This window comes from Meriones unguiculatus, chromosome 3, assembly GCF_030254825.1.
Source record: "Meriones unguiculatus strain TT.TT164.6M chromosome 3, Bangor_MerUng_6.1, whole genome shotgun sequence".
Lineage (NCBI taxonomy): Eukaryota > Metazoa > Chordata > Mammalia > Rodentia > Muridae > Meriones > Meriones unguiculatus.
The window spans coordinates 165,365,349-165,388,410 of NC_083351.1; the positions used below are offsets into that span (position 1 = coordinate 165,365,349).

Consider the following 23,062-nt stretch of genomic DNA (forward strand, 5'->3'; position numbering starts at 1 on the left):
AACCCAGTGGGGGAAATCCCATTTTCTTTCACTTCTGATAATTAAAGAAAGAGAATTTAGCAGAAAATGAGTCCAGTATTTATTAAGTGAAGCTCTTCCTTTGAAGGTAGACAAGGAAGTAATAGCAGGAGTCTACAAAAGTTCACGTAAGTTATTAAAACTTTTTTATTTTCTGAATATGTATGTTTTGCCTACATATTTATGTCTGCCACTTGAGTGCCTGTTACTTGTGCAGGCCAGAAGAGGGCATCAGGTCCACTGAAAGTGGAGTTGTGAGCAGACCTGTAGCTGCTCAAGATTGAAGCCAACTCCTCTGAGAGCGCAGCCAGAGCTGGTAGCCACTGAGCCATCTCTCCAGCTCCCAGCTCTTCTTATCTAAAGAAAGGTTTTATAAATCAATTTCTGCTGTAAATAATCACAACCAGATGTAGAGGAATTTTAATTCAGCGACACAGCTGAAATACAGACACACCTTTAATCCCAGGAGACAGAGGCAAGCAGATCTCTGAGTTCTGTTTAGGCAGTTTGCTTGAAAGACGGAGTTGAGAGGCAGTGCAATGGAGTTGAGTTCATGGCTGTTCAGCTCATGGAATCCAGAGGCAGTTTTTACTAGGAGAGTTTTACAGAGACAGGTTGAAAAGAGAGCAAGCTAGATACAGGTGAAGATAGAATGGGCCAGAGAATGAGAAGGAGCCAGAAGATTAGAACAGATTGCCAAAGTGAGTATGAGGCCAAGCAGAACAATTAAGTCAGAGGCTGAGAGAGAAGTCACATTGTATCAGTCAGCTAGGAGAAGAGTCTGATCCAAAACAGCTGAGTTGGACCAACCAGTCAGAGTTCAGAAAGAAAAAAAAAGGGGGGGGGGGGGTGAGTTTGTTCAGCAGTAAGTCTCAGAAACTGAAAACATTGTAGGCCTAGATTAGACTGTACGGAGGCTAGAAGCTTCCAGGACTAAACCCAGGTTAGCAGGCAAATAAAAGTTACTGTAACAACCATAATTTATGTCACAAACACCAATTAGCTTACCATCAAGTAAACTCTATAAACTGTCTAAACCTATTTACATACAAAATATGAATGATATTTCTGCTTTCAGTTGCTATTCTAATGCAACTCTAGTAGAGAAACACATTAATATGCTATGATTTCTAATGTTGAGGGACAAAAAAAAAATCAGCAAGGCAGTGACACTACAATATTCTTATCCTCTGATTAGAGATCTCACCCTAGTCTAGAGACAGGAAAAATGTGGGGACTTGAGATACAATGTTTTCATTCCCCTGGTTCTATCTTATGTTAACTGACACAGCTTTCCCAGAATTAAATTGGAACCTTTCTCACTTCTACAAGAAGTGACCCTGTATGCCAAAGTAAATAATAAAAGAATTTGCTGGGTGGTAGTGGCACATGACTTTAATCTCAGCATTTGGGAGGCAGAGGCAGGCAGTTCAAGGCCAGACTGATCTACAAAACAAGTCCAAGACAGCCACGGCTACACACAAAGAAACACTGTCTTGAAAAAAATATTAGAGATGGCTCCAAAATGGGGGGAGACAAATTTTCATGAAAAACAAGTAAAATGTTATTTTTTGTTTTAAAAAACTTTGCAGTGAGTAGCATATCAGGTGTTATTCACGTTACTGCTGAGAGTTACACTGCTAGTTAATTACATTCTCAAGTTATTTCATGGTTGAAACTAAGTAATATCAATTAGAAATAATTATGGGAACATAACGTTTTATACAAACAGAAGAGCTAAGGGCTCCTTTCTGACACAAACGCACTCAACAAGAAACAATAGAGAAAAAGCTACAGTTAGTTCAACTCACTAGGTAAGCCTAAAGCCGTTAACTCCTGCTCCGGTGGTCTCTACTTCCCCGCCTGTGGTTTGGTTGCATGAGGAGGCCTTAAAAGCAATTCGACCACATTTTTCATCAAATACAGATCCAGCCATAAGTAGTACTAAGATTTTTTAAGATGAAAATCGTCTTAGAAAGCATGTTTCTGTGCTCCTGTTTCGGTGGCAAGCCTGACATTCCAAACACGCACAAGGGTTCCCTCCCAGCAGAGCGGGCCTGGGCCTGGGCCTGGGCCTCTCACACTTTCGCCAGACAATGGTTTCCGAGTGTTAGTTTGTCACATACTGCCTACATATGTAAACAGCTATATAAAAAAATTAACTTGCATCCAGGCACAGTGGTGCATGCCTGTAATCTCAGCACTTTGGGAGGCAGAGGCAGGAGGATCTCTGTGAGTTCAAGGACAGCCTAGTCTACAAAGTGAGTCCAGGACAGCCAAGGCTATAGAAAGAAACCCTGTCTCAACAAACAAATAAAACAGTTAACTTGCCAGACCTATGTCCAGAATTTCTACAAAAAGAAAAAGGAAAAGAATTAACTGATTCTTTCAATTTTATTTATTAATACCATATAGTGGTATGTATATTATTTATAATCTCTTCATATAAATTAAAACCATCTATCATGATTAGCTAGATAATATTTATTAATTTTTAAAACACAGGTAGGCACAGCAAGCCCATTGTCTCCAAAAAGTACATAAAATAATTTCACATTATCATATTCACATACATCACATCCTTGTAAGAAGAGACTAAACACCCACAAGCTGAAAAAAGATTTTGGTTCAATACCTATAGACTTGATCTGAACAACCTTTAGTTCTTCAGTTCCACACCAAAGCTTTAACAAAATATGATCTTCAAATATCAATAAGGACTTAAGTGATTTTTAATTTCTTATTTCTAAAGTTCATAAAATGTCTTAATAGGCCAAAGATCCCAAACTCAAGTATATGAATTATAAGTTAGCTAACCCAGACCCTCAGTCATCAAGCTGATGTTTCACATTGGCCTTTACATGAAAACAGCACTGAAATTAGCTGGAAGCCAGTCACCTTTACGTGCTGTCTCCTTACCATGCTGCTGTTTGTTGGCAATATTTTTTGACATAACAATAAATAGTGGTATTTTAGTAAAAACTCCATTACTACTGATATAGTGATTTTATTAGGATGTTAGTCTTACTAATCTAGGCAAACCCTTGATCAGAGGTTTAAAATACAGCTTTTAAATAAAAATCAACTTTTATTGTAACTACTGCCAACAGACTTTTATGTTGGAACCCTTTATTTTGTCTACTCCTGAATGTCTACTCCTCTGAGGTCCCAACTATCCAAGTTTAGGATTTCATTAAGTCCCCCAGGGTAATGAAGAATTCTCATTAGGCTAAATTCTAGTCAATGGCTTTGGGGGGAGGGGAGGAAGCCATTAGTTGGTTAATGCAAAAACTCTACATAAATTCTTGACCTTGAACAAGTATTCTCTCAAATGGCAAACGGGTAGCCAGAAACCAAGACCCTGCAGCCAAAATGGTCTAATTCTCTCACCTAAAATTGGCTGTAAGCCTGTACATCAGACAGCATGTGTCCGATTCGGGGAAATGACTTTGCACCTTATTAAAAGGCTTTTGGGAGAGCCTAAGAATTCGAGGTAAGAAGGCAACAGGAATCTCTGTGGGCTCAGTGCACTATCAACCTCAAACTATCACAGACAAGACTGGTTCCACTCCGTGAAACCCTCCAAAAGCCTCCTCAGGTAAGTGACTGGGCTAGCTAGGAGAACTAGCCAGACTTCTGCAGCTCTGAGCCCCATCTCTTATTTCTATATCTTTTTCCTCAGGGAGAAGCTCAGTTCCTAACTCAAAAGAGTATCTGCAAAACTCTCCTCCGCACCACTCAATCCTGTCCTCTCAGGCAGAACATGGAGTCTCTCAACACAGAAGAGTATCCAACACCAGGGCATTAGTAACAGAAGGATTCTCTGCCAGATTTGCACAGCACAGTTCTTAGATTAGTAGAGACCAGATTGTCAGCAATTATGACAGAAAACAAGACACAACTAACCACAGACAGCAATCGCACATTACCTTACTGCCTAGAAAGCAAGCTTTTCAATGTATTCTTATAGTTAAGGTAAAGGAAACTTTTCTCTTACAGATCCTAGCTTTTTTCATTTTTTCAAGTATAAATATATGTAGATAATGCACAAAGTTCAATGCATAAAACATGACCTTTTATAATGATTCTCTCCTTTTTAAACTTTTAATTTCAGATAAGTTTAAATACACAATCTACTAATACACATTCATGTAACAAGAACCATATCACTATTCTTCCATGGATATATGTCAAATAGTATCAACAGGTTGGAAAGGTGAAGGGATAACAGCAGGGGGCCACTTCTTCAACCTTCCTTTGAAGTATTTGGAAGTCTGTCTTGCCTTCTTCTGCAAAGCCTGTCTTAGGAAATGCAGATAGTCCAGAAGGAAACAGTGAAACCACATGTCTCTTCTAGGGCATCTGGGCTCTGGGTGCAAGAGGACATCATCTCGAGTGCTGGCAGCATCTGAAAGCAGGGTACACACCAAGTTTTACCGGACTCTTTCTGGGAGCTGACTTTTAAGTCGCTTACTTTCTCACACTGAATATATTGGTAATACTTGTGGGTGTTTTGTAGTCTAAGAAACTTCGAGGTTTTAATCTTTACGATAATCGCCAATTGAAGCAATTGTGTGTAGCATACTGTCACTTTATGCAAATTATAACTGATTTTGATCAAAACAAATATAAATTTTATAGGATCTACAACCTGTATAGTATATGTGAGCTGAGTGTTCCTCGTTTGTATGACCTAACTCAATGACTACATCATAGAGACCTTTCCTGGGGCCTTGTGCAAATAAAGGCTTACAATTTAAGCTTCGTTCACTTGAAAGTAAATTTAGCTTTGATGTCATAGCTGTTCAAAATACTCTGTTGAGGTTAACAAATGAATTCCAGTGACACAGTTACAGGCACATGGTATTTTATTGCCATCATATTTCGATAATGAAATATCAAATAATAAATGCTGCGCTTAGTGCTGCAAAGCAGATTACTAGTAAAAGATGTCTGAGCTCTCACAAAGGCAAGGCTATTGTTAGTGTAGTGCAGATCCTGCTTTACTGGACAGACATTTCCAGGTAATCACTGAATGGCTCTTGCTTTACAAGCCCACGGGGAAAGCCTGATGCTGGAGACAGACCCGCATTCTCCTGGAGGACTTGTCCTTCTACATTCATATCGCCTTATCCAATAAAATGCAGCTAGCCCTGTGGAGAGTGAGCCCATCCCACGGACGCTGGTCCCATTGCTTTTCTAAGCGGTATACCTCTTCTTTGACAGCGGTTCTCATGGAATCGAGTTACACAGCTGTAAGCGTGAGGAATCAGACCTACCCCATTCAGGACTAAAATGAGTCTCAGTGCTGGTGTTCCATCCGAGGCAAATCGCCCTCAGAGTCATCTGACATGGGTGATCCTGATCCCTATAAACAAATCAGCAAGCATTACAGGTGTGCAGTAATTGCAAAACTCCCACTTCCCAAGAGTTCTGATTGGGTCTACTCAGACTCACATGCTAAGGAGTAACTATTTGTAGCTTGAGTTGCTTTTGTGAAAAAGGATGATGTTAGAGGACCCTAAACTCATATGCTTATACATATTTTGTTTGTTTGTTTTGAGACAGATCTCATTCTAGATGGTTGTGAGCCACTATGTGGGTGCTGGGAATTGAACTCAGGACCCTCGGGAAGAGTAGCCAGTACTCTTAACCTCTGAGCCATCTCTCCAGCCCCCCTGTTTTGGTGTTTTTTAAGACAGGGTTTCTCTGTGTAGCCTTGGCTATCCTGGACTCACTTTGTAAACTAGGTTAGCCTCAAACTCACAGAGATCCACCTGCTTCTGCCTCCCAAGTGCTGGGATTAAAGGTATGCACCACTATGGCCAGCTTCCAAGTTTGTATTATAAAGTCTATAAAAAAAATTTAAAGATTAAAGGCCCAATTTCAAAAACTAAAACTAAAGAATGGATTATTTCAGTTCGGAAGTGTTGCAATAAAAGTGTGTGTGATAAAGTTCTATGCACGATGAACGTATAAACAAAATAAATCCCATGTGAAACCTACCAAATTCCGGAGAGCATATTTCCCATAAAGTACATTAAGTTTGGGAGAGACCAGAGCTGCATCTACAAAAAACAGTTCTGTACCTGGTGTAATGCCAGATTGGATGCATGCAGGTCAATAGCAGCCAGAGAGGGAATTCGAGATTCTGAAAGAGATTTGTTCTCTTTCTTTATTAGCCTAGAATTTCGAGCTAGATAAAAATAATCAAAAACATAATGAAAAAAATAGTGTTAGTTTTCCACATTTGTAAGTACTTATTATATATGAGCAAATGCATTAGCCTACGTAAGTACATAAATTACTATACATTTCTTAACATTGTCAGTTTATTTAACTTACAATTTAGCAATATAAGCAAAAGGGATGAAAAGAATAGAAATGCATAAACATACCTATGCCTTCTAAAGCTCTCAGCTCAGGGAGATGGTTGTAGTTTAGTTCGGGCAATCGCACATCTACTTTGGAATATTCCTTCCTTTTCTTATTAGCCTGAAGGAGGTACTTTTCATTAGAGACCTAATTATCAGAATGATTAACACAAATTAGCTTTAAGGTGAGCTAGGCTTTCATTCTGTTATAACTACTGTGTTCATATACTCAAATGTGTGATTTCAAGGACTGGAATAATAAACTCTAAGGACATTACTCACACACACAAAAAAAAACAGTTAATTAACCGAATTTGTCAAATTTGCTAATAAGTAGAAAATCTGAAAAGAAATCTAAAAAGAAAATTGTTTTCTTTTCTCCCCTCTGCCAGTCTTCAGTGGGAATCCCAGCAAGCAATAGGCAGCATAAGATGGCATGACATCCTGGTTCTTCAAGCTAGTGGGGTCAACCTTATACTTCCACCACCTGGGCTTTTCAACAAACAGCTGCTGTTCTCTATTGTAACTGTGACCAGTTGGGCTTTATATACATTGTTCCACCCCTAAGTTTACTGTCCCAGTATAATCTTGTTATACCCTGGACCCTCTTAAGCAGCTCTAATGGGCTAAATAAACATTACTGTAATGATGGAATGGCTCATTGAGGAAAACAAAGGACAAATTACTGAGCTGAACCTTCCTTTCCACTGCAAAGAGATAGACTATATATCGCACACAGAGGGTAGCAGGTATATATACTAGAAGAAAACTAGTTAAGGAGAGGATTTAGACAGTGATGGAGGATGAGATGCAATATTAAAATAAGCTCAATACTAAGGAAGACCTCAAGGTTTCTTATGGACAAAAGCATTTGCTGGATTATCTAAAGGAAGAATGTTCTAAGTGGGACAGACAGTAAGTGTAAGAGCCCAAAGGCAGGGTGTCTCTGACCATCGTATCAAAGAAAGGAGGAAATCTACAGCTGGAACAGATTGAGGAAAACAGATGGAACACAGGGGTGGGGATTTAAGTCACATAGGGACTTATTACCTGTCAGGACTCTAACCCTTACACAGAGAACAAAGGCCAACCGAGAGTTTTAATCAGAATAAAAGGTGACTACTTAGCATGGAATTAGACCAGGGTTCTGGAGGTGATGCTGAGAGCAACAATGCTCCTTCCCGTGTTCTCTCTGAACCTCATTTATGCCTCTCATATTAAAATCTACCATTGTTGTTTTACTTTGCTGATCTACTAAACCATAAACTCCACAAAGACTGAATTAATTCCAGTAACTTATATACAAGAGAGCGACCATAAATGTTTCTTGAGTGATTATACAAATATTTTCACAAAAATCTGGTAAGATAATAAGACAGTGAATCTTCTCATTTACTCTTTAAAAAGAACTCAACTGCAAGTATTAGGTTAAGAAAATTTATTATTATGTTGTTGAAAATAAATGAGATGGCATCGTAAGAGAATCTTTCATTCAGATTAGAAAATTTATTAAAATATTCAGAATTACGACTATGATAAGTAGAATGGTATTACATAAGTCAGGTTTTACTCTATGTCTCCAAAAAAAACTCTTAATTCTCCACTCTCCTGCTTGAGACAGCGTAGGGCTAGGTGATGAGAGCCTGCTCTTTTGCTACAGAGAAGAGCTACTTACAGATGTGCTCACATTCACGTTATAAATCCCTGATGCAGAAGGTTGATTTGGTTTAACAAATGGATTACAGTATTTCTTAGTTTTCTCATCCACTCTGTAACAAATTTTTTTAAGTTAGAATCATTAACAATTATTTTCAAACACAAAATCAATGACAGCATGCTAAATGATGTTCAGTTTAATGAGAACTGAATGCGTATCTCACGTAGACAAAGTACAGAAATCTGATGCAACATTTTACCATTTGTCATGCCACTCGGGCTTCCTGCAGCTGCCCCTTTCAGGAAAATGCCCGAAGGAGCTTCTGCGTGCTGCTAAATGCTCACCACCGGTCCATGAAACTTATTCCTTTTATTAATGACAGCTGTTTATTAAACTGAACAGCTACCTTCTCTTTATGTAAACAATGGTAAAAATTCTACTTTCTTGGGACTCAGGTAAATTCTTTTGTTTTTGTTTGTTTGTTTCTTTTAGCAAATTCTTGTGATTCTCATCACAAAGGTCAAAACATATTTAAAGAGCTACTTTATAAGTAGAAATTACATCCAGATTTTGGACAGTGAACAACGTGAACAAATTAACAAGCATTTTCTGTCTTGTTTCCCATTCGTACCTGTAACTCTGAACTCCAGGAATAGTCCCCATCCCAGCATTAATGCCAGGAGTAACTGCAGAAAGGTTGTGTGTAAGTGGAGGAATTGCCATGCCTGCGTTCCTTGAGTGATCAACGTTGACATTGCTGCAATCTCTGAGGCTTGTGGAAGCCAAGCCTTTGATGTGGCTTGCCCCGTTGTCATGGAGACAGCTGGTATTTGAAGGTTTTCCTTTTTCAGCTTTCTCACCATCAATTTTTGACCCTTTTATTTTAAACACTTTAGAATCCTTAATTTTGGGATCAGCATTGGTATCCTGACCATTGATAAAGATGTTAAAAGTTAATGATCTGACAAGAAACTTCACATATTTATTCTACCTATGAAATTATAATTAAATAAAGATTCTTATTCAAGTAGTTATTGTGAAAATTAAAGAAGAATGTATATGATGCATACCAACTTCATAGATGATAGATACACAGACAGATAAAGAGGACAGATGATTGATAGATTCTAAAAGTAATACCTTCATTTTCTTTTTTTTTTTTTTTTCGGTTTCTAATATTTCTTTTTATTTTTTATTTTTTTATTTTTTTTTTATCAGTTACATTTTATTAACTCTGTATCCCAGCCGTGTCCCGATCCCTCATTCCCTCCCAGTCCCTCCCTCCCTCCCTCATCTCCACCGTGCCCCTTTCCAAGTCCACTGATAGGGGGGACCTCCTCCCCATTCATCTGATCCTGTTTTATCAGGTATCTTCAGGACTGGCTGCAAAGCCCTCCTCTGTGGACTAACAGGACTGCTCCTCCCTTCGGGGGTGGGGAGGCCAAAGAGCCAGTCATTGAGTTCCTGTTAGAAATATTAAGAAAGGAAAATAGACTAAATTGGGTGTTTGTCCCTGAGTGTGCTCAACATGCATGTGTTTGCTACCCAGTGTGTGTGTGTGTGTGTGTGTGTGTGTGTGTGTGTGTGTGTGTGTGTAGATGTTCGGTATTCTTAGATGAGTGTGTGGATCTGAAATTCTCCTTGAAGCTGCATCTCTACTAAAGATTTTACAGACTGACTTTGGGTGAGCAACTGCTACTGTGGGGAGGTGGATATAGGTCTAGCACCAAAATCACTGTGGGTTCTCTTAGTTTTTAATAGCCACTTAAACTCTGTGTGTGACTCAGCTTCCTCAAGACTATTAGGTGAGCTGAGACTTTACTGCTAAGCAGAGTGGACTCCAGCCTCTACCAATCCAAGGTAAAGGCTGTAAAGTAATACCTGAAACACAGAAAAGACTTCCTGCTCTGCTGAAGCCCACCTACCTAACACCTACCAGTGTGTTCAGTGAAAGCTTTGACTTATGACCTTCTTCATCCCATGGCTACCACTTTCTCACAGCAAAATATGCCACTCAGGGCAACTCAAATCCAAATTCCCAGGGCATGGTTACCCATCCTTGGACCAGTACATCATTTCCTTATAGCCTTCAGTCATTATTTTATGTTAAGTTGATCTTCTGTGCAACTCTACTGCACTTTCTAGTACTTGTTGAGCATTTAAAATAGTTTTGTTTTTTTTTTTTTTAATTTATTTTAAGGTAGTATCTGCAGGAAAGACACTATCTCTTGTTTACTTGGGGTTTTTTTGCAGCCAGGTGGAAAGTTAACAGTTTGGGGCTGGAGAGATGGCTTAGCGGTTAAGAGCAGTGTCTGTTCTAGAGGCTCACAACCACCTATAATGTGGTCCGATGCCCTCTTCTGGTGTGCAGGTGTACATGCAAACAGAGCAATCGTATATAAAAATACATAAATAAAGATTAAAAAAAAAGAAAGTTAACAATTTACTCGGTAATTTAAACTTTAAAATCTTCATTAATGGGCTAGAGAGACTGCTCAGTGGTTAAGAATACTTGTTGTTCTTACAGAGGACCAGGGTTTGATTCCCAGCACCTATACGGTGGTTCACAAACCATCTGAACTTCCAATTCTACAGGATCCAATGCCCTCTTCTGACCTTTGCAGGTCTTAAGCCTGCGTGTGCTCCACATAGACACAGGTTAAATACTCACACCAAATAAAATGAATAAATCTAATTAAAAAAAATTAAATCCTCACTATTTTCCTTCACAAATTTAAACAGTTTTGTTTAGTTTCTAAGACACAGTTTCTCTGTGTAGTCTTGGTTGTTCTGGACTTATTTTGTAGACCAGGATGACCTCAAACTCACAGCAATCTACCTGCCTCTGCCTCCCTGAGTACTGGGATTATAGGTATGTGCCACCGCACTCAGCAACACAAATTTAAACTTTGATGCATAAACATTTACCTGTACCACAAGTGTTTTTCTTTCTTCAACTAAGGTATCGTCCTTTTCTTTCTTTCGGTTTTGAGATTTTTTAGGTAAAGAATTATTTCTGGCATCTTTCTCTATTTTTAACTGCAATTCTTGAGAAAACCTATACAAAAGTACATTCTCAATTAAAATAAAATTTTATAAGAAAGATAAACCTAGAAAAAAAAAACTCAAGATAATCATTCAAAACTCAGTGTTAAACTAACGCATTTCATTTAAAAGGATAAAATCACACCCCAGATAAACAGCTCCTAAAAGCTGTAGGCTGTCAGGTGTGAGCACACCTTCCAGGAGTCCTAGACTGAAAATGTCTGCACCACCCTGTAAACATTGGTCCTGGTGACAGAAACAATGCTGGAGAAGGCTGGTGGCTTCTTACCAAGAACTGAAACACCTGCACCAAAGCATGCTGGCAGTCATTGTGCTCCTCACAGGCGCACATTCATGCTGTGTATGCATGGGTGTGTGTTTGTATGTGTGTGCATGTATGTGTGTATAAGGATGTCACTTAAGGTTGCTCACAGTGAAGCAGTACAAAAGGCTGATTTCACTAAAGCTCAGTGAATCCTTAAAAACATCTCTCTTCAGCTTATGTGAGGAGAGAGGTGCCTGTAGGCTGTAGTGGTTGTCTTAAGAGAAGCACTGAATGGCTGCCCAAGCTCAAGACAAGCCATACATGTTTTTCATAAAATATTTACTCGTGAATGACTAACAGAAAAGCCATGCTTATCCAGATGGGTATGCAACAGACATTTTGCTTTGAAGAACAAGGTGAACAACTCATAGCAAGGAAATCAACTTACAATATTTCTGTAAACTATCAAACTCAAATCTTCATGTAAAAATCACAGTTCTATTAACCTGGAGTCTTAGAGGTCTCCCAATAGTTCAAAAGCTTTCTGATCCCCTTGGTGGCCTTCCCTTTTCTGAGAAGAAGGAGAAGGGGGAATAGGAGCAAGTGTGAGCGTGAGTGTGGAAGGAGAGGCAGGTGGGGGCTGGGATCAGGCTGTAAAGTGATTAAATAAATAAATAAATGGAAAAAAGCTTTCTGAGAAAACAGGGTATAATATTTAATATTATATAAGAAAACATACCAACGTTTTAAGGCTACATAATTTTAAATTACCAATATGCTTCAAATGATAAAAGTATGTTATAAAAGCATGCAGGGATAAAACATCAGTTCAGAAGAGCAGACAAAATGGATTTTAATGCAACAGAGAAAGAAAAGCTCCTTTAAATTTCACAATGCAACCGGTCTTTACAAACTACTACAGTGGACTGGAGTCTGGGATCAAGAGTTAATAGGGGCTGGAGAGATGGCTCAGTGGTTAAGAGCACTGCCTGCTCTTCCAAAGGACCAGGGTTCAATTCCCAGCACCCACATGGCAGCTCACAATGTCTGCAACACAAATTCCAAGGGATCTGACACCTTCACACTAATGCACATAAAATGAAAATTAAATAAATTATTTTAAAAAAGAGTTAAGAATACTTGCTGCTTTTTCAGAGGGCCCATATTAGATTCCCAGCACCCACATCAGCCAGCTAACAACTGCCTGTAACTTCTGCTCCATGGCATCTAACACAATCTTCTGGCCTCTATGAGCATACACATATGACAAAGACAGACAGACACACATACAATACAAATAAAAGTAAAACAAATTTTTAAACAATACATCTGGGTACACTGTCATACACCTGTAAATTCCAGTACTCAGGAGGCCATGGCAGGAGAATCATAGGCCCAGGCTACCTAGTGAGTTTCAGATCAGCTACAAGTTCAATGCAAGACCTGACCTCAAATAATAAGAAAAGAAGAGAAAAAAAGAAGGTGAAACGAGGGGAAAAAGAAAGAAAGAAGGAAGAAATGACCACTGCCAGGCCAGGTTTTGATATAATATCAAAATCTGACATAATCAAAGAATACTAAATAACCTCAAAAGACTATTAAAAATACTCTTCCACTTTTCTATATATACTTTTGTTTCTTCCAATGAAAATAACATACTACAATGTTAACAAATTAATATAAAAGGAAATGTAAAACTCCAGCTATCTTGCATTAAGCTAGATTTTTTAAGAGATTTGCAAATTGATAAAGCTTTAGGACAGGAAAGACAGCTTAACAGTTAAGGAACACACACTGCTCTTGCAGAGGACCTGAGTTTGATTCCCAGCACCCGTGTCAGACGCTCACAACTGCCTGCAACTCCAGCTCCAGGTATCTTCTGCCCCCTTCTGACCCCCAAGAGTGACTTCATTTGTGCACACATACACAAATTCAGATGCATTTGCATACACATAAATAAATATATATATCTATGCTACATATAGGTAGGTAGCCACAGCCACCCATCTCGCTGTCTCTTGCTTGGTCAGCAGTGCTAATGCTAACCCTGGAGCAGCACTGGGAACTGCTGTGGCAGCACTAGCATCTGTATGACTGGCACATCAAGGACTCAGCAGGACAACTGGACCTGGTGCAGCATGAGTTGGCAGCAACAGGAGATGGCAACTGCACAGATGCAGCAACATAGGAATTAGTGTGACCTGAATGGTAGATTTCACCAAGGAAGACAGAAAGGAGTCTGCTTCATCAATTCCAGCAGCTCCAGTTTAATAAATGTAGGCAGTCACTCCCAGGGATTATGTTACTGACAACAGTGAGTGGGGCAGGGTTCGTCCTGCATAGGTAGTGATAACACATATGAGTGTGGCTGTGGGAGCCTTCCCTTTGACCCTGGTCCCTACAGCCTGCAAAGTACAGGCCGGCACGGTACCTCTCAGCAAATCCATCCAGTTGAAAGAAATCATGGTGTAGAAGGTCAGCACAGAAGGGCCTTTTGTCTGGGTCAACATGCAAACAATTCTGAAAAATCAAGAACACATACAAATCTTCTTAAAGAACCCTGTCTACATTTAGATTTCTTCTTTACAGCCAATGAACAGAATAAATCTCAAATCATGACAGTGATTTTATGTCACAAAAAGAGGCCCAACAGGCATTCAGTGTCTATAGATGTAAATAAATGCACTAATTCCTAAGAAGCAGTCTTTCCAAGAAAAAAATTATTATTATTATTATTGTTATCATTATTATCATTATTATTTTGGGTTTTCGAGACAGGTTTTTTTGTGTAGTCCTGGGTGTCCTAGAACTCACTCTGTAGACCAGGATGGCCTCCATCTATCAGAGATCCACATGCCTCTGCCTTCTGAGTGCTGGGATTAAAGGCATGCACCACCACACCCAGCCTCCAGGAAAAAAATGTGCTTCTAGTCTGTAACTCTATTGCCTGTCTATACAAAATCAAGGCAGTAGAACAAATTAGACCACACTAGTGAGAGGTTATACAGCACAACCTGGCTGCTCTAATACAGTGCAGGGTTTAAACAGAAGTGATTAAGTAAATACAGAGATTAGGTCTTAAAGAGCAACTGCCAGCTGTGATGCTAGAACCCTTGGGAGACTGAGGAAAGGGATTATGGGCTCAAGGCCATCCTGGTCAATATAACAAGACCCTGTCTCAAAAAAACAAAAACATAAAACAAAACAAACAAAAATAACATCAACCAGCAGCAACCTAGATATTCCTTTTTTAATTTTTAAAAATTATATTTATTGTATATCTCTGTATGTAGGTATATGCGTATGTGGGTGTATGTCTAGTGTGCATGCACACATGGCATAGTGCACACATGGAGGTAAGAGAACAACTGCAGGAGTTGGTTTTCTCCATCACATGGCTCCCAGGGATTGAACTCAGGTCATCAGGATTAGTAACAAGCACCTTTAACTGCTGGGTCATGTATAGATTTTCTTTATATATCCTAATTTAAATTACCAAAGAAATTACAGCAGGACATGGTGGTTCATGCCTATAGTTCAGCACTTACCATTAATTAAACACTTGGGAAAGAGGCAGGAGGCTCTCTGTGAACTTGAGGCCAGCCTGGTTTATGTAGTGAGTTACAGGATAGCTAAAGCTATATATTAAGACCTTGTCTTGAAAAAAAGAAACAGAAAAGAAGGAAAAAAAGAAGAAGAAAGGAATGAGGGAAGGAGGAAGGGAAGAGTGGGGCTATAGAGACAGTTCAGTGTTTAAGAGAACTTCTCTTCCAGAGCACCAAGGTTCTATTCTCAGCACCCACATGGCAGCTCACAACCGTCTCTAACTCCAGTCCCAGGACTCCAATGCTCCCTTATGGCTTTCATGGGTACTGTACATACATGATATACAGACATACATGCAGAAAATAAACCATGAACACAAAATAAAGTCCTAAAAAATATCTTTTAAAAAATTGCAGGAGCCTGGTGGTGGTGACACATGCTTTTAATTCCAGCACTTGGGAGACAGAAACAGGCAGATCTCTGTGAGTTTGAAGGTAGCCTGGTCTACAGAGTGAGTTCCAGGACAGTCAAGACTACACAGAGAAACCCTGTCTTGAAAAAACCAAACCAAAAAAAAAAAAAAAAAAAAAAAGACAAACAAAAACTAAGCTGGTAAGCAAAGTGAGTAGTCAAAGAATACAAATTTTGTGATTAATAAAAAGAAATGCAAAGTTTATGATTAGGAAATAAGAAAACAATTTCATTTAAATAATTCTAGTAGTAAGAATAAATAAAATACTTGGAACAGAATTTTCCAAAAAGGTATGAGATTTGTACTTGAAAAATACAAAATAGCCAGGTGATGGTACACTAGGGAGGCAGAAGCAGGCAGATCTCTGAGCATGAAGCCAGCCTGGACTCCAGAGCAAGTTCCAGGACAGCCAGGGTTATAGAGGGAAGGAGGAAGGGACAGAGGGAGGGAGGGAAGAGAGAGAAGAAGGGAAGGAAAACAGGAAAGAAGGAAATTTTAGCAACTGATTATATATTTTATGACCTTAAGAAATTATTAGGTGCTAATTAGAATTAATTTAGATAACAAATAACAGTCTAGATGTGGTGGTGCATACCTGTGAGCCCAGTCCTCAGTAGCTAGAGGTAGGAACAGTGATGCAAGTTGGAGGCCAGCCTGAAAAACAGTGTGATCCTATCTCAACAGCAATAAGAACACACACATACTTCTATGAACTCCTAAAAAACATACAGCTGTCGCAGAAGAGCAGGAAGAGCCCTCTCTGTGATCACCACTATGCTGGGTGCCTCACACAGGTGACTTCATTAAACAAGGTGTTGCTTTGATCCCCTGAAATCCCCCAGCATAAGTAAAAACAGAAAGAAGTCTTAACACTTTCAAGTGAACAAGCTAAGTTCTACGGTTGATTCTGAACTTTTACTACTTAAGTATAAAAATATAATGTCTAGGATTTGCTTCAAGATACTCCAAAAGTAGAAGGTATTTAAAAAAAAAAAAAAAAAGGTAGTGGGGGAAAGCCAGCTTGAGGTAAAGGGGGTTTATTTTAGGTCATAATTCAAGACACAGTCCATCATGATTAGGAAGTCAAGACAGCAGAAGCTTGAAGCAGCCCACCACATACTCAGTCGGAAGACAAGAGCAATGAATGCGTGCTTGCTAGTGTTGAGCTTGCCTTTTCTACTCTTGCAGTCCAGGATCCCTGCATAGCGAATTGTGACACAGTGAACAGGTATTTTTACCTCAACTAACACAGTCCCGCCACAGACATGCTAAGAGGCCCTTCTCCAGAGGATTTCAGATTTTTTCAAGTTTGACAGCATTAACTGTCACTCCTGGCTTTTATGCTAGGTATATAAGCTCAGGCCCCTTTACGTACATGGCACACACTTTGGTGATAGCCATCTTTCTAGCCCCTACCTAATTTTTTTTTTTAATGAACTAAAGAAAGCAAAGACACCAAGTAAATGGTTACACAATCCTGATGTTTTAGGGATACTATTTTGCAGTATTCTGAACAATAACTTTCTTAACTAATAATATTAAAGAATCAGCTATCAGAGACAATGTAATGGCGTCCTCAATTAAATACAAATAAAAGCAACAGTAATTTGTAAATTAGCCTCAAGAAATCTGATGTTTAAGCAAAACTGTCTCCATAATAGCACCCTGTCTAAGCAAAAATGTCTTGATAATAGCCTATGTTTAAATAAAATGTCTTGATAATAGCCTATGAATCTATGCCCTACACTTTAATATTTTCCTAATTCTTTACATTTATTTCTCTTGTTTCAGCTTTTATTTCCATTTAAAAGTTATTATGTTTTTAAATGAGAATATTTTCAAACAAAACATGTTAGAAATATTCTATGGAATTTTAAGACAGATAAAATTTCAGGGGCTGGAGAGATGGCTCAGCGGTTAAGAGAACTGGGTGCTCTTCCAAAGGACCTGGGTTCAAACCCTAGCACCCACATGGCAGTTCACAACTGTCTGTAATTTCATTTCCAGGGGATCTCACATCCTCACACAGACATACATGGAGGCAGAACACCAATGTAAGTATGTAAATAAAATAAAATAAAATTATTTTTAAAAAAAATTCAGGCTCTCCGAGGCCTTGACCCTACTCAAAGAACTATAAGCAACTAAAAAATGCTAAGAGCCAGAGGAATAGTCTCCCCCAAAGAAGAGCACACCAAACGATTATCAATACCAAATGTCAGTCCTGAAAACACATGAGTAGCATTATAGAGACTAAGCAGGTTATATTTCAAAATACATGTATATACTTATGTACATATAATAGCAATTAGTGAAAAAATGACATGAATTTGAAAGAGAGCAAGGAGAATTTGGAGGGAGGAAAGGAAAGAGAGAAATGATGTAAAAATATTATAATCTCAAAAGTAAAAGAAAGAGATTTCAGGCTTTCTTTACTTCTGAAGCTCCTCCGACAACCTAAAAGTATTTAAACCTTTCCTTGGCACACAAATTTTAAAATCATCTGAGGAAATTCTTGACCTAAGGTCAAGGAGGGGATGGAGGAGGAAGGCAGAAAGAGACAAAGAGAGAGAGACAGAGAGAAGGACATACATGAACCAAGTCTCCACACTATACAAATTTCCTGTCACAAAGAAGAAGGAAAAGTGTCATTACCTTTGCTAAATTTATCACAACTTCAGGGAGCTTAGGGTAGCGGCTCTCAAGGGGTTCTGTTTCTGTATCTTTGATCTCAGGCAATCTTACTCCAGCAAACACAGGATTTTTATAAAATAGCTCCTGGTGTCTTGGAATTAAATTACCTGGGGACAGGGGGTAGAAGCATACATCTTTGTCAGTATAGATGACAGAAATGGTGAAAAGTCAGGGGATGTAGAGGAAAGAGTGAAATAGCTTAGGAGAGTGGGTCTCTCTCAGCATAAGATCAACCTAAGACAGACCTGTTAATACCATAGCACTTGAAAGTCTTTGTAGTGGTCTTAATACAAGACAGCTTAAGAAAATGCACACTGCTTTTGTAACATATTCATCTAAAACTGCAAATACAACCACAAGCTGAAATAAGTGTGAAGACATGACAGGGAGAAACTATGTCTCTAGCTGAAGCACCACTACTTCTAATGTAAACCACACCATGCTGCCCCAAACACCGAAGACACAGTCATATGGACAGAATCTAAGTTAGGTAAGTCAGTTCCTCTCTCTAGGAATTTAATTTTTATTCAACAGCTTGTGTACCTATATCTAAGTTCAGACTTGAGCATTTTAACCTTCTTCTCAACTTTAATACCTATTATATCATAAGCTATATAAAGAAAAAGTTAAATTTTATAAACTTTGATATACTAATAAACTATAGATACTATGTAAGTACAACACAGAGGAAATAGTGAAAAGAATAATATATACATTAAGTACAGATGCAACCCCTCTGTTCTTTCTCCCTCCGCCCTGTGGTAAACAGTAATATAAAAATTCTTTTTGTAAGAAATCATATAATACTTAACAAATTGTTAATCTCAAAACTTAAAATCAAATAATTAAATCATCAAGAGTCTTCCTACTATTTCCATTTCAAAATCTATCTCAGAATATGAATTTTTTATTCCAATAAATGTAAGGCTCAGAGTCTAGCTTTGGAATTTCATCCAAAGCACTAAGAACAAAATCTGAGGAAGCTAGGCATGGTGGTACACATCTGTATCCACAGGCATGGGGGTGTACATCTGTATCTGCAGGCATGGGGGTGCACATCTGTATCTGCAGGCATGGGGGTGCACATCTGTGGTCATAGCCTTTGGGAGGTTGAGACAGTAAAGACTTAGAAGCTTAGGCAGGAGGATAGAAGGGTTTGAGGCAACCCTGGGCTATACAATGAGACCCCATGTCTCAGAGAACAGAAGAAAAAATGTAGATTCAAATGCAAGACCACATTAAGCTTTCTTGTCTTTGTGTCTCTCATCTTATCCTGGAGATGAAGATGAGGATGAAGAGGATAGCTGGATCTCACTGACTCAAGGGTAAGAAGTGATGATGACATCTCTCTTGAGGGAGCTGGAAGTGACTCAGAAGCAGGCTCAGGGATATTAGTATTTTCTGAGTTAGTCTGAGTTCTCACTACACTGCCTTGTTATAATTTTTGCAGCATTTTAAAATCAGCAGTGGCTTTGAGCAACTTCAAGGTAGCTGACTGTATGCTGAAACAGTCCTTGTTAATATAGTTTTTAAATTTTTCTGCCTACTATATTCACAATTCTACTTGTCTTCCTCAACCATCACCTTTTCTCTTACATTGATCAGCCTTGCTAGAGGCTCAGAATGTGTATGTGTGTGGTATGTGTGTGTATATGTGTGTATGCAAATGTGTATATATGTATGTGTGTGATTATGTGTGTGCATGTGTATGTGTGTATATGTATTTTCTATTTGCTCCATACTTATCTAAAATATCATCTTTAATATATGGACAGCTTAAAAAAACACTAGAAATGTACACAGAAAAAGAACTGTAAAATTTAAAACACAGATGTATAATCTTACCTAAACATGTCATAATATGATGAAGCTGATCAATATCAGATTCTCCTGGAAATAAGGGTTGCCCCATGAGCATTTCAATGACCAGACAACCAATGGCCCAGATATCAACAGCCCTAGAAAAAAAGTAATATGATGTCAGCCATGGCACCCTGATACCTTTCCCAGGCCTGCATCTTCTTGGCACGTCACCAGGTTAGTTCTGTTGGCACAGTAGTAAGTCTTATCACTTCAAGTTATTTCTCTGTAAGAATTCTAACCTTTTATAAAAGTGAGACTCCCAGAAGCTTAAGGTTGTGAAAAACCATACTGATTATGCATACTACTCTGAAAAGAAGACTCTCTGGCCACCATTGAGCGAGCGCCTCCTTACCCTCCATTTCCACATCAGTCTAACAAGTTACAGTGTAGTCTTGGTACACATAAGAAAAAAAAAGCACCCTAGAAAAAAGAAACTCACTGATAGAGTAGCAACAAGCACTGAACACTAACAGAGAGAGAAAACTTAAACCTATCTTAACACTCAGTTGGGACTAAAAGAAAATATGTTAGGAGATAGCCAGCAACCTTGAAGTTGCCAGAGTCATGGCTGAATTGTAAAAGCCTACAAAAACTACAGTAATGAACTAAAAAATGAGAAGTCAGAATATTAAAAAAAAAGTAGATGTTTAATTACTCAAAAATTACAAAGAATATTTTAGGAAAATTTATGTCAAAAGTAAAATGTATAGTGTTCCCTCTTTGAAGAATTCACTGTAAAGACAACTTACATTTAAAGGTCTTGAAATAACATTTTTGCCCTCATTGTTGCTTGCTCTACCCATGTCATAACATAAAACTTCTCTATCGATACCAACTTCTCTTAGAGATAAACATTTTAACTTTAAGGTAAACTAGGTGTAGGTGCCTGTGTGTATGTGTGTGTAAGTGCAGGTGCCCAAGGAGGCATCAGACCGCTTGGAGCTGGGGTTACAGACAGTTGTTAGCTGCCCAAAGTGGGTGCTGGGAACCAAACTCAGGCCCTCTGCAAGAGCAGTGTCCTCTCTTAACCTCTGGGCCAACTCTCTAGACACTCACAAATGGAATTTTTTTTCTGACCATTGAAAATACTCAGCTTTCCCTTTAAAATAAGTATATCTACTTCAAGTTGTACCACAATCACAAGCTTTGTTGTTGTTGTTCTGACGCCCTGAGGAAAAAACACCAGGATCTCACTGTAGCAGGCAGAAACTGCCACCAAGCCACATCCCACCCTCACAGCAACTCAGTTTTCAAGGAGAAAGCGCTAGGCAATGCTCTAAACCACTCGGTAAACAATAGACCCAGGCCCTCCTTTCAGTGTTCAGTGACCATTCGTTACAAACACATCCCTCCCTGTCATTTATTACAAACACGTCCGCTCCCTGTCTCTTACTTGCCGTACTTGACATCACCGACCAGCAGTTCTGGAGCGCGGTACCATCGAGTGGCCACGTAGTCAGTGTAAACCTCCCCAGGAGCTGCCAATGTCCTTGCAAATCCAAAGTCACATAATTTTACAACGCCAGACTGAGAGACTAATATATTCTCGGGCTTTATATCTCTGTGTATGATCTAAGACAAAAATAAACCCACAGAGTATAAAATATGTTAAAGAAAAATTAATTTATTGGGTTCCTTGGTATACACATTTGCCACAACCCATCACTACAAATTTGCCTGTTCCACCCAGCAAATTTTATATTAAAAAATCATCAATGAACAAATATTTAAGTATAGTTCATTAGTGAAGAATTTACTATTTTAGCATTCAGGATTAGGGGCCTGAAGAGCTAGTTCAGTGAGTGGGACTTGCCACCAAGCATAACAACCTAAGTCCAATGCCTGGGATTTAATGGTGGAGAGAGCTGACCCCTGCAAGTTACACTCTGACATGTGCACACACAATCAACAGGTGTACAAAAAGCGTACTGCTGTCTGCAACCTACTCTAAAATATAGAAGTATTAGAGATTAATAAACTAACAGGTAAACACAGATTATAAAACAGTGCACAGATTATACACAATTATTAAGCAACTACAGCAAACTCTTAAATGCATAATATAGCTAGGAGAAAAGGGTGTCTACTGTGTGCCTTTTAACCTTTCATTAGGGCCCAACATTATTTTAGAAATACATATGACACATGAAAATCAGCAATACCAAAGTAATACAATTCACTTCTTATGTTACAGATTCAAAGTGAAGCAAGTATTTCATTAGCTAAGTCACTAGTGTCTACACAGTGAAGGCATGGAAAATAAGCAACAGATCTAATACTTACATTGTGACTGTGGCAAAATCCAATTCCATTAATAATCTGAAACAAATATTTTTGAACTACTTGATACTCTAATCCATTTGGAAATAGTTTCAAGTCATCAAGAATCGTGTGGTCAACAAATTCAAAGACCAGATACCACCGTTTTTTTTTCTTACAGACTTCCAACAGATTCACCAAATTTTCATGCCTCAGTTGCTGTTATTAAAAAATATATAAAATACTTTTAGAAGATCAAGTTGTGAGCAATTAGCTATCATTTAAAAAATGCTAATGTTAAGAAATATATGTAAATAAAAAGCATAAACAGTGCACAATGTAAAAGTATGATCAAGTTCTAAAACAACGGTCAAAAGAGCATATTAATCCTTCTCCTCTCAGAAAACACAATAGAGCCTGTAAGAAAAAGAAATATTAAAAAGCATCCTGAGAACTGAACAGGACCAAAAACTAGCAGAGAAGGCAGGCTGAGTAACAATTACATAGAAACACATGCTGAAAAGAACCTATCAGACAAAGACAAAGTAAAAAATTTCAGAGCCAGGCATGATGGCTCACAACTGTAATCCCAGCACTTGGGGAGAAAAAGGCAGGCAGATCTCCTTGAGTTCGAGGCTAGCCTGGTCTACAGAGTAAGTCCGGGACAGCCAAGGCCCCACAGAGAAACCTTATCTTGAAAAAAAATTCATAAATTAAAAATTCAGAGAAATTAAGGCTAACAGAATTCAGTGTTATACTCAGCCCTATGATATAAAGAAATGATTAGGAACTATGATGGATTTATGTTACCCCAGCCAAATCCTGTTTGCTCCCCTAAATGAACCTCTTACTAATAGATGTTCCAAAAG

General features: G+C 38.6%; 1 protein-coding gene across 3 annotated transcripts in view; it reads right to left on the minus strand.

Moving 5' to 3' along the window:
* Positions 1-428: 428 nt before the first annotated feature.
* Cdkl2 (cyclin dependent kinase like 2) overlaps positions 429-23,062 on the minus strand; it is a 28,652-nt gene continuing 6,018 nt past the window's right edge. For 2 of the 3 annotated variants that reach the window (XM_021648636.2, XM_021648635.2), the window contains 12 exons: positions 22,218-22,412; positions 21,328-21,506; positions 19,917-20,029; positions 18,033-18,178; positions 13,791-13,879; positions 10,978-11,107; positions 8,681-8,976; positions 8,068-8,161; positions 6,417-6,540; positions 6,108-6,214; positions 5,298-5,386; positions 429-4,426 (listed from right to left, as the gene is read on the minus strand). In XM_021648636.2, the coding sequence (XP_021504311.1) occupies positions 5,321-5,386; positions 6,108-6,214; positions 6,417-6,540; positions 8,068-8,161; positions 8,681-8,976; positions 10,978-11,107; positions 13,791-13,879; positions 18,033-18,178; positions 19,917-20,029; positions 21,328-21,506; positions 22,218-22,412 (1,539 nt within the window). In that variant the 3' untranslated portion in view covers positions 429-4,426; positions 5,298-5,320. The remainder of the gene's footprint in view (positions 4,427-5,297; positions 5,387-6,107; positions 6,215-6,416; positions 6,541-8,067; positions 8,162-8,680; positions 8,977-10,977; positions 11,108-13,790; positions 13,880-18,032; positions 18,179-19,916; positions 20,030-21,327; positions 21,507-22,217; positions 22,413-23,062) is intronic. The other variant, XM_021648637.2, reaches the window with a different exon arrangement.